We start from the raw sequence: 17,108 nt of genomic DNA, 5'->3' as shown, positions 1-17,108 counted from the left end.
TCACTTTTTGAAATGTATTTATTTGAAATTATACTGTTTTAGTAAATGGGATTACAATTTGATTTGGGAAGAATTAATTTTAAAATTTAAATTTAAAAGTCTGGTTTACTTTTCTATCTCAGCAACATCATTTTATTTTAAAAATATAAATCAAACGTTTGCAAAGCAAAAAAATTATTTTGAATTGAGTGTATGTTTGTATCCAAAATATATAATTGTTTACTTATTTATCTCAGGTACATTATACAGGCAGAGGATACAATATAAAATGCAAAACTCGGGTTGTTTTAAAAATATAATAAAAATTTTATAAAGTGAAAAGCATTTTGAGTTTAATTCATTTTCTCCTTATTCTTTTTCTTGCAAATAAATCCAAGACATTTTCGAATCGAGTAGATGGCAACATAAATTCCCAATACAATGACGGTAAATATAAAGCACCAAACATCGCCCATTAGAAGTTGAAAAGGTGAGAGTTTGTTTTGATTCGAACGAAGATGTCCGCCTCCAAATTTAAAAACATACTCCAGCCAAGAAACAGCGCGTTCGACTGGCGTTTCAGGACGAGAATGAAAGATTCGCGAAAGATGCGTGATATTTCCAGCATATGTTGAATCAGTAAGGAGATCCTGGATCGCTTCAAGGATCATTTCTTCTGTTAACAAAGCAACTGACAAAGATCGACCAATATGAAAATGGTCAAGTTTCTTTGCATTGCTCAATTGGTCTGCCGTATGTGGGAGACACAGTAAAGGAACCGCATTGTATAAACTTTCAAACATGCCATTATTCCCGCAATGATAAATGACAAGTTTGGTATTGGGATGAGCCAAAGCATCATTTTGGGGTAACCATGGTTGCATCCAGATGTTGTTTACTATCTTTGCATCATCATTTTTCCAGAAAACCCGCTGTTTGAGCTTCGAAAAAACCGATATAAACAATTCTTTAGTGCGCTTATTTGGTTTGAAAACTGAACCAAAAGACATCACAATAACTCCATCAGGGGCATCATCAAAGAATTTTTTTATTTCTGTTGGTAGGGGTTTGGGTGCTTTTGTTGTGAGGCCTCCAACCTGGATAAAATTCGGCATGGTCGGTTTGGGGAAATTTAAGACAAAATCAGAATTTTCCAGAAAGATTTCTGATTTTTTGGGAAGGTCTTCAGCCTCGCTGTAAGAAATTTTTGGCATGGTTTTTGAAACGTCATACGATGGGAAAAGATAATTAAGCATTATTGTCGGCCCCAAATGGTAGAATAGGTTGACGACGCGTTCAAAAAACGACATTTCAGTACCATAATGCGATAAAATGAAAGGGATAAAACTAGGTGCAGCTGGATGACCAATTTCCAGTTCAGTAATGGCAGTACTGACACTGGCGTACGGTATATTGAGATTGTGCGGAATGAGATATATACATTTCATAAAGAACAAAAGGTTTACTATCGCATAATCAAATTTTTCATCCTTTAACTTTTTAAGTGCTTTTACATCGTTTATTTGATTACAGAAGTCAATTCGCATGTTTCGCATGGTGAAATAAACATTAGCCCCGTCAGCATAAACATCGTCGTTGATTTTTTTGGCCATCGATAAAAACATTGCGGTCATATTTGTTCCATATCTGATGATCGGTAAATCGGGCACGGCTTTCGTGTTGTCAAAGTCACTCGGCAAGTAGAAGGTAACGCTGTGTCCTCTCTTCACCAGCTCAACAGCAATGGCGTTCGATTCAGCAACAACGCTGTAATGGGGCAAAGAAACTACCAAAATCTTGGTACTTTTTACTTCAGAGATGAGACAAAAGTATAATAAGCTTATTATTATCCTCCACGAATTCGTCATATTTGTTTGGGTTTTTTTTTCTGAAAAAAAAAAAAAAAAAAAGAGAATGATTTTTAAAGATATGTACGGATATTCCCATTAGTAAGAAAAATACAAGGAGCATTCCAAAATTAATGGCTCCTATTTTTTTATTTCGCAAAATGCATCAGAGGAGATTGCGAATTCGCATTGTTATGATGACTGAGCTCATGCACTCATGACCTAAAAGTTTAATCTCTCTGCTGCAGATATTGATTGTGTAGGACTCTAAGAAAACGCCCCCTGTCATGGACATGTATCAGGAGGAGAGATGTGTCATTGAATTACTGGATAATGTACATTGAGTATGGCATCCTTGCAGAGAGTTTAGGAGATTAAATGCACAAATCGTACCAGATAGATACCTTATCCAACACATTCATGATTTCACAATCGGATTTTGAAATGCCACAGTATTTCTCAAGTTGAACCTAGTAAAGGCATATTAGCAAGTTCCAGTGGTAGAAAATATCCATAAAACAGTACTTACCACACCATTTGGACTTTATGAATTCGCCCAAATGCCTTTTGGGCTTAGAAACGCTTGTCAGACCTTCCAAAGACGAGGTTTTTAGGGACCTGGCATTCGTATTCGCAAACGTGGATGATGTCCTAATTGCTAGTATAAACCTCGACGAACATAGACAACACTTAGAACAAGCTTTCCAAAGATTGTCCCATTACGGTCTAACAATAAACATTGAAAAATATATCATCAGCCAACAGGTTAACTTCCTCGGACACTCAATCGATAAGGATGAAATATCACCATTACCCGAGAAAGTAACTGCCATTTCAAATTTCCCACAACCTACGCCTGTTAGATAAGTTCGTCATTGAATAGGCGTAATTATATATTTTTATCCAACTCTTCTACAGCTTGATGTGTTAGTAGCATATATATATATATATATATATATATATATATATATATATATATATATGCATACGTATGGGTGTGTGTGTGTGTGTGTGTTTATACAAAATACACACTAACATTGCTGAGTGTTCCTCAAGACGTACAATTTTGGGTTAAGATGTTTGTTTGGTTTGTGTTTATTTTCATTCATTTATAAACGCTGCCTATCTTTTCTTTTTTTCTAACTTCTCTTTTGAACTCATTATTTTGTTTGTGTTTATCAGTTAATATCTTTCTTACCCTCACACATTTGAGTAAAAACTTAAAAATAGTTTTCAATAAATCTCCCTAAAGTTCACTCTTTCCTAAATCTTTCCTCCCAAAGTGACACTCCAAACTACCACTATTCCTCTTCTCACATCCTTCTGTAGTTTGAAGGGATGGCTTGGATTGGAGAAGATAGAACGAGGAACTAATGTCAGCAGGTTTTTTATTAGGGCACAGCGATTACAAGAAGTACATAAAAAATAATGGGCCGATAATCATATTAATATTAGGGGCTGAATGCATTAGGCAAGGGACATAACTAATATAACATCTCCCTTTCTTAATTAAAAGATGGTGTATTTAAGAAATTTTATTTCTAGAAATGGCTTCAGGGAAAATTGATAATCAGTCTATTATTTATTCTTGGGGAAGTTGATAGTAAATATACTTAGTAGAGTCTTCCAATGAAAGTATTCACCAAAGGGACAAGCAATTCCTCAGAGTATTTACAAATGATTTGGTACCTAAGTCAGACAAGATACACTACATATAGTGTTGCATAATGGGTCTATATAATTTGTATGGTGTATATATAACAATGACATCGTCGTTGATTGTCTTTGTGTGCACATGTGTGTATACAGTCATGGGTGCGGGTGTCACATACATACAGACTATAAGAAGATCTTAACATTGAATAGTATTCTGGGTAACGCCAGAATTATCGCTGGTTGTGCACACACGCCTATGGAACTGGGTGCACACACGAAAATATTGTTGACAAGTCTTCAAACCAAGAAATGTCATCAAAAATCATAACAATTGGGAAGAATGTACAAAAACTTGGAATTCAACATTCTTCAGATGACCAAGATTTCAAAGATGTAAACAACCTTTTGGAATGGGCTTTGATTTGACAATCATGAAAATGTGTTAAAATAAATAAATGAACACGGGGAAACCAAACAGAGAGAAGAAAAAACACAGCGGAGGAAGCTGACCTCTGTCATCAGTCGTAAACAAGCCACTGAACATCATTCTCTCTCTCTCTCTCTTTTTCTCTAGCATACTGTGGAAGTATTATTGAGAGAATAAAATTGTCAGTGTTTATATATACCCAAAATTGACATAATTCATGTACATTCACTGAGCATTTTGGCACATAGTTTATGAATAAATAGACGACATAATACAAAATAATGTAACTGCAGCATAACGTAACATTAAGACACATAATTTTTCTTCTTTGTTCGGTCGGTGCCTCTTGTGACGGTTGCACTTCAATCTGGAAATCAAATAATGCATGCTTCTAAAACACGATTTGTTTATTATTACTTTTAGCCAGCCTTCATACAGGATCCTTCTTATTATTGGGAGGGATGGCCTCTGCATCGCTGAATCCATTCAGATCTCTTTCTTCTTTTCTTTTTCTTTATCTTGACTGAAAGGCCCTCTCTTCTGAATCTTGAATCCTGTCTCTCAATCTAGTTCTGAATCTAGTCCTCTCATTCGTACTAAAAACTCACGTATATACCTTTCTTATATATTGGAGTTACAGAGAATGGGGTGGCCCTCAACCCAATTAACGTCCCCACCCGCACTAGGCTGCACCAGCCAATGCATGAATTCTGAACTCGGAGCTGTACTCCCCTAACAAGTTGAAACAATGTCATTTAGTTAGTCAGCCTTAACCTTTGACACTCATGCACCAACTTGATGCCATCAAGTTGTTCGGGTTAGATCCGCATTATCCGTGTACTTGTTATATAACAACAGCTGACGTTGCGTTTTGTGCGATACTGAATAAAAGGCAATCTTAAACAGTTCGTAATTGAATGTTGAATATTGAATTCCAAGTAGGTGCCAAATGACCTAATTGAAGTGAGAGATGGCCTTTGGAAGTGGAGCAGGAAAGTATTGTTTTTGAGATGGACTACTTCGATAGTGAAAAGAATCTATGAAATGGGTGTTTTCAACAACAGAAGAATTTGTAGAATAGAAATAGTAAAAACCAATAAAATAATAGTTAAAATTTGGAACAGATGTATCGCTGCTCAACTCCCCACAGTCTACTGTTAAACATGATCCCAAGTAGTAACCCCTTATGTCCACATGGCAATATGCCTTGTTTGAGGTAAAAAAAAAAAAAAACAACATTTTTTACAATAGATATTCTGTTTTACTGCAAAAATAATTGTCAGTTAAATATTTTTCAAATCAAAAACTACTATCACTTTTTGAAATGTATTTATTTGAAATTATACTGTTTTAGTAAATGGGATGACAATTTGATTTGGGAAGAATTAATTTTAAAATTTAAATTTAAAAGTCCGGTTTACTTTTTTTACCTTAGCAACATCATTTTATTTTAAAATATAAATCAAACGTTTGCAAAACAAAAAAAATTATTTTGAATTGAGTGTATGTTTGTATCCAAAATATATAATTGTTTACTTATTTATCTCAGGTACATTATACAGGCAGAGGATACAATATAAAATGCAAAACTCGGGTTGTTTTAAAAATATAATAAAAATTTTATAAAGTGAAAAGCATTTTGAGTTTAATTCATTTTCTCCTTATTCTTTTTCTTGCAAATAAATCCAAGACATTTTCGAATCGAGTAGATGGCAACATAAATTCCCAATACAATGACGGTAAATATAAAGCACCAAACATCGCCCATTAGAAGTTGAAAAGGTGAGAGTTTGTTTTGATTCGAACGAAGATGTCCGCCTCCGAATTTAAAAACGTACTCCAGCCAAGAAGCAGCGCGTTCGGCTGGCGTTTCAGGGCGAGAATGAAAGATTCGCGAAAGATGCGTGATATTTCCAGCATATGTTGAATCAGTGAGGAGATCCTGGATCGCTTCAAGGATCATTTCTTCTGTTAACAAAGCAACTGACAAAGATCGACCAATATGAAAATGGTCAAGTTTCTTTGCATTGCTCAATTGGTCTGCCGTATGTGGGAGACACAGTAAAGGAACCGCATTGTATAAACTTTCAAACATGCCATTATTCCCGCAATGATAAATGACAAGTTTGGTATTGGGATGAGCCAAAGCATCATTTTGGGGTAACCATGGTTGCATCCAGATGTTGTTTACTATCTTTGCATCATCATTTTTCCAGAAAACCCGCTGTTTGAGCTTCGAAAAAAACCGATATAAACAATTCTTTAGTGCGCTTATTTGGTTTGAAAATTGAACCAAAAGACATCACAATCACTCCATCGGGGGCATCATCAAAGAATTTTTTTATTTCTGTTGGTAGGGGTTTGGGTGCTTTTGTTGTGAGGCCTCCAACCTGGATAAAATTTGGCATGGTCGGTTTGGGGAAATTTAAGACAAAATCAGAATTTTCCAGAAAGATTTCTGATTTTTTGGGAAGGTCTTCAGCCTCGTTGTAAGAAATTTTTGGCACGGTTTTTGAAACGTCATACGATGGGAAAAGATAATGAAGCATTATTGTCGGCCCCAAATGGTAGAATAGGTTGACGACGCGTTCAAAAAACGACATTTCAGTACCATAATGCGATAAAATGAAAGGGATAAAACTAGGTGCAGCTGGATGACCAATTTCCAGTTCAGTAATGGCAGTACTGACACTGGCGTACGGTATATTGAGATTGTGCGGAATGAGATATATACATTTCATAAAGAACAAAAGGTTTACTATCGCATAATCAAATTTTTCATCCTTTAACTTTTTAAGTGCTTTTACATCGTTTATTTGATTACAGAAGTCAATTCGCATGTTTCGCATGGTGAAATAAACATTAGCCCCGTCAGCATAAACATCGTCGTTGATTTTTTTGGCCATCGATAAAAACATTGCGGTCATATTTGTTCCATATCTGATGATCGGTAAATCGGGCACGGCTTTCGTGTTGTCAAAGTCACTCGGCAAGTAGAAGGTAACGCTGTGTCCTCTCTTCACCAGCTCAACAGCAATGGCGTTCGATTCAGCAACAACGCTGTAATGGGGCAAAGAAACTACCAAAATCTTGGCACTTTTTACTTCAGAGATGAGACAAAAGAATAATAAGCTGATTATTATCCTCCAAGAATTAGTCATATTTGTTTGTCTTTTTCTGAAAAAAAAAGAAAAGAAAAAAGAGAATGATTTTTAAAGAGATGTATGTGTATTCACATCAGTAAAAAAAAATATAAGGGCATTCCAAAAGTAATGGCTCCTATTTTTTTTTTTTGTTTCGCCAGAATGGATCAGACGGGGGTTGTGAATTTGCATTGTTATGATGACTGAACTCATGCACTTATGACCTAAATCTTTAACTTCTCTGTTGCAGATATTGACGGTGTAAGACTCTAAGAATGCAACCTCTGTCATGGACATGTATCAGAAGCAGAGATGTGTCATTGGATTACTGGAAAATGTGCATTGACAATTAAAGGATGACGCTGAGTTCATATATTCTATGTAGAAAAATATATTCTGTAGCACAACATGTCACAGGTTTTAATGGTACCATTCCCGTATTTGCAGCTCTTCAACGTTTAGAGTTTAAAAAAATAGGAGGCTTTACTTTTGGAACAACTTTCATATAACAAAGCACATTCTGGGCGCCCATGCACGAGCATTGTTCATCGTTGGCATTGTACATTGAGAATGATGGTGACTATGTAGAAAAATTTTTTTTAAAGCACAATAGGTTGCTCGTTTTAATGCTACCACTCCCGTCTTCATAGCTCTTTGACATTTTGAGTTAAAAAAAAAAAAAAATAGAAGTCTGTACGTTTTGAACGCCCCTTGTAATACACAATACCATTTAAAGCATGATAAAATTAACATCCAAGGAAGGCAGATGGATACTGATGTTGGCAATGGAATATGCTGAATACCCAAAACTGAAAGAAAGATGTAAAAACTAAGAATTTTCAAAAGCCACTGCTAAAAAACAGAACGACATATTGAAAGAAAAACTAATGATAAAAACTGAATTTCCTGATAAACACTATTTTCTTGATGGCTGAGATTTCAAGAATAAAATTGAATGCTGTAAAATAATTTAAAGCAGCCAGTGTCCAATAAGCAATCTTGTTTGTGTCCCAGGGATTTGGTAAGTAAAGCTTACCATAGACATTATTTTGGCTCATCCCAATACCATGTCAATATTGCTCCATCAGATTGATGGAGCAATATTAAGCGAATAACTAAGATGCACAATTTTTGTCTAGTCCTCCGCCCCCCCCCTCCAATAAATAAATAAATAAAGTGTGGTGTGGCATTGTGATACAATACATTCTTCTTATCTAATCGTCGACATTTGTTTTTTTTTTTTTTTATTTTTACTTCAATTTATTGAGTTGTAGCCCTTGATATATCCAAGGCCTTTGACAAAGTCTGACATGAGGGGCTGCTAATGAAAATTAAATTGTAGAGTATAACTAGACGTATACTAAATATAATTAGATCCGTTTTAGACAATAGGACCATCTAGCAGCATAACATTAATACAGTAGTCGATCATTGAACCACTATTATTCCTGATATTCATTGCCGACCTCTCTGATAGAGTTGTGTCCGAGATGGGTATATTTGCTGATGATACGCTGCTCTATAACATGCATAAGGGAAGAACAGATGCACATAAATCTAAGACAATGGTAGAATCGTTAGAAAATGACTTCTAGACTGTAGTGCAATAGGATCGCAAATGGATGGCAACATGTACGACTAAGTTGCTCTCCTTTAAAAATAACAAGACACCTCTCTAACTACGGGTATCCATGACAAATTACACTAATTGAGAATTCTTCCTTCAAACTCCTCGGCTTAACATGCAATATGAACTGGAACAAATACATTGAGGACATTGCGAAGGCTGCTGCAAAGAAGCTGGGTTCCCTCTATTGGGATAGAAGACTACTCACACCTGACAGTATCCTGTACCTCTACAAGGCCACCATTCGCTCATACATGGAGCTTCATTCTGCCATGCCGCTCGATTGGGTGTATCTGGGAGAAGAGGTGATGAGCTCAAAATCACATGCTTTAGCAAATTCTTTGAAATGTTGGGAGCTAAAATGAGAACCATTATCACTAACGAGCCTTTCTGGGACTCCTAGCTCAGAAAATATTTGCTTGAGAAAACTAATGACTTCCACACTGAGGAATTCCCTTGTTACAGGAAAAATGTCTGTCCCTTTCCATGTAAATAAGAAGAACATTAGATAAGTGAAAATGAGATTAGGATAAGCCGAGACTCGAACCCTGTAAGCAAGGTTCAGAAGTATAATGTTAGAAATCAGAATGTTAAAAAGGTTTATTGTTAAATTCTATTATAAATAGTTAGATATTATTTATATTGTAAAATGAATTGATTGTTCACTCTTTTACAAAACTGAATATTAAAAATGTCATCTAAAAAGAATGAACAATACAAATTAAAAATATATTGTAAAAAAATAGGTTAGGCTAAAAAATAGATTAGTTGATAATTCTTTGTCGTCAAAAGTGTGTTTGGAAAAACGTGTGCATAGCCACGTGAATTGGTCACGCTGGGAAACACACTTCTGACGTCATAACAAAGGAAAGATTCTCAATATAGAAGCTGGAGTTAGTCAGATCAGGGCGATAGTTGAGGCAGAACAGTTGAGTTTACTAGTCAGCAAAGATCAGAAGAGTCAGTCAGTTGGCAGAGTGGTCAGCTGCCCCTTTGAAAGTGAGGGGTAGAAAGATTAAACTATGTAGATCCCAAATATGAATTCCTGACGTCATCATCATTTGACCGGTCCAATGAAATAAAGAATCATCATTGATATTTTGTAACTGTTTGGCATGTGTCATTATTCCACAAATAAAAAGGTAATGATCAATTTTTCAAAACCTGCAACAATCTGCCTTAAAAATGGGTACATTATTTTTATTTATTGCGTTTATGAAGCAAATTACAGATAGCAACTTCTGACACAACACTGCCCAACTCAGGCATAGGATACCTATCACAAAAAATTAAAAAAAAACAAATTTTGGTACATTGCATTTCTGTAATTTTGGACAATTTTTCAGTTTTCATTTTTTAAGAACTCTTTCAAAACGGGGGGGGGAGACAAACGCGAATCCTGTTTAATCTAATTGGAGAACAGTATCGTCTGTAAAAAAAATTTTCTTTTCAACAAAGAAAAAATGTCGCACACATTTCAATAATAACAGTTTAAACTATAAATTTTAATGATTATTTTTGTTACGAAACTTTAAATTTTGTCAAAAACAAAAAACTGTTTTTAAAAAAAAAAAAGTCACACATCATGACTTTTCCAAACTATTTATAAATTTGAAGTCATACATTTTCATATGACACATTTTATTAATTTCAGAATTTTCTTTATTTTAATTCAAGAAAAATGTTCAAATAATTAATGTTTTACTTTGTATTATTATATTATTCTTTTGTTTTTACCTAAAAGTTATGGAAAATTTGACATTTTTTGCCAAAGCTTTCTTGATTTGTTTTGAAAGGAGTTCTTAAAAACTGAAAACTAAAAAATTGTCCAAAATGATAGAAATACACAAGTGCTAAATTCTTTTTCAAGAAAACTCCGTTAAATGGCATATCATCATGCGAAGAGTCTTCTGTAATATATTCTCAATCAGGTTAACTACATGACCCTAGACAGAAGAGCTGATAGGATACTCCCTCCCTCCTGCTAAAAATATGAGAATGGATGCGAACCAGGTGGAACTGAAGGAGCAAATGGGTGACAGGATTGCAAAGACAAGAAATCTTATTTGCTGGAGATCGTGCCAGATTGGTAAAAATAAATATGACTAAAGCCATCAAAACCCTAATTATAACGGTTAACAATGCCCCATAATAGAGGTCTCCAAAGTTTTTGAACGGGGGAGGGGGGCATATTGCTGACTTTTTAGAGCTATGTGGGCAAAAAAAAAAAAAAAATTATTATAAATGATTATGATGATGATGATGATGATGATGACAACCTGGACATGTTTTATACTGTTTTGTTAATTAGCTTCGCTTTTTAGTGAAACTGATTCTCCAAAACCTCATTCTTTTAATCTTTTTCTAAACAAACAAAAAAAAAAAATCACCATGCTATTATCACACATCTATTGAAAAAATTTTTCCTGAACATTTTCATGTTTTCTATAAGAGCTCCGTGAGCCAGATTAAAAACTTTAGCAGGCCGGATCTGGCTTGTGAGCCATAGTTTGGAAACCCCTATCCTACATGGGCTATTACATTTGATATATCTCTGGATAAAATCATCCAAGCAACATACTGAGGCAGCATGATTTGTGCAATTAATATATCTTTCCCCAACACAAAAAGATGACAAAAGGAGATTAAACCATATGTACCAATCTTGAAAAAGAACAATCCAACAGAAAATTGATAAACTTAGAAATGAAAAATCCTGGATCACTATTTTTTTCTTCTTTTATATGAAAGCTCAACTTGCAAGGAAGGTGAATAAATTAAAATCAGTTTAATGTATTTCAAATAAATTTTGTTAAAAAAATATTTTACTCAGGGGGCTATCCCATGCCAAATCATCCAGTAAAAGATCGAAATTTCACCCCCCCCCTCAGAATTTTTTATCCTTTTGACCCCTGTAAGATATACATAAGTTACGATGAACCGCCAAATTTCAGACCCAGCAGATGGGAACACTGTTTTTGAGCTCATCCAAAATAAGGGCAATAGGATGAAAAAGGACTGTCGCGATGTGTCGTGATGGGACTACTCATCGTTACAAAATTGTAAATATTTTGAAAAGTATTTAAATTCTGGCCTAGAAAATTGCACCTAGTGGTATTTTTTGACCAAGGAATCCAAAAAATCAACCTTAGAAAGGCAAGGCAATTCATCTTGTGGGACATTTTGCCCATTTATAAGCAGAGATAGCTTCCGCGGGAAGACCTAAAAGGGCATAACTTTGGAGGTCAAGAAAAGACAACTCTAGGGGTCAAAGATGATATTTGTTTTAATATGTAGATAGCCAAAAGATAGAACTTTCAGGATATATAGGTTGTACGAGCCTTTTTCAAGTCTCACACAAAAACACATTCATATTGCAAGCCGTCATATACATACGCGCACACAAACATACGCGCCCACGTCCACACATGTACACATATTCACGTTCGCGTACATACACTCACATTCACGTATATATACACACGCTTACGTATACATGTGTACTCACACACGCGCACACATGGACGACGTCACTTCCGCTTCCTAAGGAAATACACATGCGCAAAAGACACTCCGGAAACGAGTATAAAACAAGGAGACAAGCTGTTTCTAATCATTTTTAGGACTAGCTCTCGACTAGAGAGGTTGGGCTAACCAACCGCCTCCCCTTTGGGAGGCGCACGCTCGCGCACGTCAACACCCCTGTGACTATGTATAGGGCACAAGCTACAGACTGTATGTACGCATTCTCACTCTTTCTCTCTCTATCTACTGCTGGTCCCTGATAACACCTTCGCGTACCTGACTACTAACTGATGTCGACACTCATATCCACTCTTTTGTCTACACGCTGGACTATCATTCTCAATTTTCACTACAACATTTATTTCTCTTCCCACGCGCGAACAAACGATAGTGACCCGAACTTGAGATGAAAACACATTTCCTTTTCTTGCTACAACACCAGACGTGCAACGAACATTGGTTACATACGCGCGGACATGTTATAACTAAAACGTTCATTTCTTCCAACAGCAAATAAACAACGTTTATCTTATCCACCAATTGAGTCTTTGTTTCTTTCAATTCCATTGTCCGCTACAAGGTTCATGTTCGGTATTTTATTCCATCACATTGAAATTTAATGGTGAAAGTTGACAATTAAAAAAAAAAAATTGTAGTTGAAAACACTCAATTTTCATCTAATGTTGATAAATATAAGAAAGTTTTATAGCTGTCGGAGTGTAAGTTAGAGGTATATATGTGTTTATCTTATGCTTTTATATTTATGTGGTTAAATTCTGTCATTTAGATAATTTTTTTTTTAAATTATGATACTTAGAACTGTGCTTAGAGGCTCCCATGTGGCTAACTTTTGCATACAAGTAACCCAAAAAAGTTGGAAACGCTCTTAAAAAGAGCGGGGGGGGGGTTATAGGAGGATATAAGCAAAAAATAAAAACAAAAAAGAAGAAATCCGTAAATTAGACAATTTGCTAAAGATATTACCCCCTTCTCTCTCTCCCTGAACGACAACCGACTGACAAGTTGCTTTTTAAAACCAATCTTCTTTACCCAAAATTCACTTATTTGATACTTAATCCTAACTACTTTTAAAAAATATTTTTTAAATCAATCTGAACAAATTAACCCATATTACGCTTATGAATTTTTGAGACGAGGATTGTATTATTTGGAATATTTTAACAACTATTCTCATCTTGATTGTCATTTTCACAAAGTTTCCCCGAGTTCGACAAGATACACCTGATGATGGTCGGAGGTTATATCAACTGAAATGTTGTGAAAATGACAACTAAGATGAGAATAATAGTTCAAATATTCCAAATAATACAAATTAATCAGTTTTGTAATTTTAAATAATAAGTGTCTTACAATAAATATAATTTTAAATAATAAGTGTCTTACAATAAATGTAATTTTAAATAATAGGTGTCTTACAATAAATATAATTTTAAATAATAAGTGTCTTACAATAAATGTAATTTTAAATAATAAGTGTCTTACAATAAATGTAATTTTAAATAATAAGTGTCTTACAATAAATGTAATTTTAAATAATAAGTGTCTTACAATAAATGTAATTTTAAATAATAAGTGTCTTACAATAAATATAATTTTAAATAATAAGTGTCTTACAATAAATGTAATTTTAAATAATAAGTGTCTTACAATAAATATAATTTTAAATAATAAGTGTCTTACAATAAATGTAATTTTAAATAATAGGTGTCTTACAATAAATATAATTTTAAATAATAAGTGTCTTACAATAAATGTAATTTTAAATAATAAGTGTCTTACAATAAATGTAATTTTAAATAATAAGTGTCTTACAATAAATGTAATTTTAAATAATAAGTGTCTTACAATAAATGTAATTTTAAATAATAAGTGTCTTACAATAAATATAATTTTAAATAATAAGTGTCTTACAATAAATGTAATTTTAAATAATAGGTGTCTTACAATAAATATAATTTTAAATAATAAGTGTCTTACAATAAATGTAATTTTAAATAATAAGTGTCTTACAATAAATGTAATTTTAAATAATAATCGTCTTACAATAAATGTAATTTTAAATAATAATTGTCTTACAATAAATGTAATTTTAAATAATAAGTGTCTTACAATAAATATAATTTTAAATAATAAGTGTCTTACAATAAATGTAATTTTAAATAATAGGTGTCTTACAATAAATATAATTTTAAATAATAAGTGTCTTACAATAAATGTAATTTTAAATAATAAGTGTCTTACAATAAATGTAATTTTAAATAATAAGTGTCTTACAATAAATGTAATTTTAAATAATAAGTGTCTTACAATAAATGTAATTTTAAATAATAAGTGTCTTACAATAAATATAATTTTAAATAATAAGTGTCTTACAATAAATGTAATTTTAAATAATAGGTGTCTTACAATAAATATAATTTTAAATAATAAGTGTCTTACAATAAATGTAATTTTAAATAATAAGTGTCTTACAATAAATGTAATTTTAAATAATAATTGTCTTACAATAAATGTAATTTTAAATAATAAGTGTCTTACAATAAATGTAATTTTAAATAATAGGTGTCTTACAATAAATGTAATTTTAAATAATAGGTGTCTTACAATAAATATAATTTTAAATAATAAGTGTCTTACAATAAATGTAATTTTAAATAATAAGTGTCTTACAATAAATGTAATTTTAAATAATAAGTGTCTTACAATAAATGTAATTTTAAATAATAAGTGTCTTACAATAAATATAATTTTAAATAATAAGTGTCTTACAATAAATGTAATTTTAAATAATAGGTGTCTTACAATAAATATAATTTTAAATAATAAGTGTCTTACAATAAATGTAATTTTAAATAATAAGTGTCTTACAATAAATGTAATTTTAAATAATAATTGTCTTACAATAAATGTAATTTTAAATAATAAGTGTCTTACAATAAATGTAATTTTAAATAATAGGTGTCTTACAATAAATGTAATTTTAAATAATAGGTGTCTTACAATATATATAATTTTAAATAATAAGTGTCTTACAATAAATGTAATTTTTAATAATAAGTGTCTTACAATAAATGTAATTTTAAATAATAAGTGTCTTACAATAAATGTAATTTTAAATAATAAGTGTCTTACAATAAATATAATTTTAAATAATAAGTGTCTTACAATAAATGTAATTTTAAATAATAGGTGTCTTACAATAAATATAATTTTAAATAATAAGTGTCTTACAATAAATGTAATTTTAAATAATAAGTGTCTTACAATAAATATAATTTTAAATAATAAGTGTCCTACAATAAATGTAATTTTAAATAATAAGTGTCTTACAATAAATGTAATTTTAAATAATAAATGTCTTACAATAAATGTAATTTTAAATAATAAATGTCTTACAATAAATGTAATTTTAAATAATAAATGTCTTACAATAAATGTAATTTTAAATAATAAATGTCTTACAATAAATGTAATTTTAAATAATAAATGTCTTACAATAAATGTAATTTTAAATAATAAATGTCTTACAATAAATGTAATTTTAAATAATAAATGTCTTACAATAAATGTAATTTTAAATAATAAATGTCTTACAATAAAAACCAATAATCCTGATATTTTTGTTCGCTTTAGATTTCGATTTAAGATGGCAAGTTCACGAAAAATGTAAGAAACGATGTCGATACATGTTGTTTTGGAAAAAGTCTGAAAGATGAATGTCACCAGAAAACTGCTGTAGAACTGAAATCATTTGCAGAACTGTCTGTCATTAGAGAGCTGGTTTAGAACAGAACTGTGATCTGGGTAGTATATGCAAGTACGAGAGAAAGTATAACGATGGTTTGTTTCAGAAAGGAAGTAAGTGCATTGACCCATTCAAACTCCATACTAAGAAAAAGAAGCCTAGTGGGATACACAATACATCACTCGCTATGGCGGTAGGGCTAAGCTCCATGGAATTCAGAATCAATGACGAAGCTGTTGTTCCCGGATAGAAGGCCTGTAAGAACTGTCATGAACGAGTAAAGTTGCATCTGGCTGGAGACAAGGATTCAAAAGATGACGATGAATCCTTGGAAGATGAGATTGCAGAGTGTGAACCTAATGTGTTTGAATTGACATTACATCAGTCAGAGCATCGCAATCTCCTAAATCATAGTTTTGGAATGATCGGGATATCCCCATTGAAATCCCATGCCCTACCAAAGTCCAGCAAAGTGAAAGATGTCTGTGATCAAGTCAACAGAAGTTTTGAGAAGCAGAAGGAAATGGTGAAAGAGCTGTTTGAATTATCGGACACTTCGCAGCTGGATATGACCGAACGGTTGGTGGAGAAGGATACCGAGGCAAAAGTAAGAAACATTGATCGTGTCATGTTTCTACTGGAAGAGAAGACTACAGACAACGGTACACACACACAAGAGAAGATACAAATCCTTACAATGGCTCCATTAGATTGGTCCAGAAAAGAAGTTGCCAGTTTCTTTGGGGTAAGTGAATACCTAGTTTGAGAAACTCGGAAGTTGGCTGCAGAAAAAAGCATCATGGCGCTGCCTGAATCGAAAAGTGGACGCAGTCTATCGCAAGAAATTGAGGACTCTGTAAATCTGTTCTACGATGATGATGAATTCTCAAGGTTGATGCCAGGAAGCAAAGACTATGTCAGCATTGCTCGGAACATTCACAAACAAAAGCATCTTCTATTGTGTAATCTCAATCTTGTGTATTGTGCATACAAGGAGAAGTACCCTCATCATAAGATTGGGCTTTCCAATTTGCCAATAATTAGTTTTATATGTGAAAATATTTTTTTAAAAATTGGAAAACCTTACTCAAAAATCTACGCTTAAAACTTCATATCGCGGAATATTGGAATTTTATTC

At 32.7% G+C, this 17,108-nt stretch overlaps 1 protein-coding gene and 1 pseudogene across 4 annotated transcripts in view; both read right to left on the bottom strand.

The window, feature by feature from the left end:
- Positions 1-17,108, bottom strand: part of LOC145243937 (UDP-glucosyltransferase 2-like) — a 54,910-nt gene continuing 37,802 nt past the window's right edge. For all 3 annotated transcript variants that reach the window (XM_080107064.1, XM_080107063.1, XM_080107065.1), the window contains exon 2: positions 1-1,867. In XM_080107064.1, coding sequence (XP_079963190.1) covers positions 333-1,847 — 1,515 coding nt within the window. In that variant the 5' untranslated portion in view covers positions 1,848-1,867 and the 3' untranslated portion in view covers positions 1-332. The remainder of the gene's footprint in view (positions 1,868-17,108) is intronic.
- Positions 5,222-17,108, bottom strand: part of LOC145243939 (UDP-glucosyltransferase 2-like) — a 51,975-nt pseudogene continuing 40,088 nt past the window's right edge. Inside the window, exon 2 of the transcript XR_013862974.1 lies at positions 5,222-7,086. The product of XR_013862974.1 is annotated as a UDP-glucosyltransferase 2-like (transcript). The remainder of the gene's footprint in view (positions 7,087-17,108) is intronic.

The sequence above is a fragment of the Euprymna scolopes genome, chromosome 22 (assembly GCF_053919585.1).
Source record: "Euprymna scolopes isolate OS-2025 chromosome 22, ASM5391958v1, whole genome shotgun sequence".
In the NCBI taxonomy this organism is placed as follows: domain Eukaryota; kingdom Metazoa; phylum Mollusca; class Cephalopoda; order Sepiida; family Sepiolidae; genus Euprymna; species Euprymna scolopes.
Note: the sequence above shows the minus strand (reverse complement) of the source record. Positions and strands in the feature narration are given on the sequence as shown.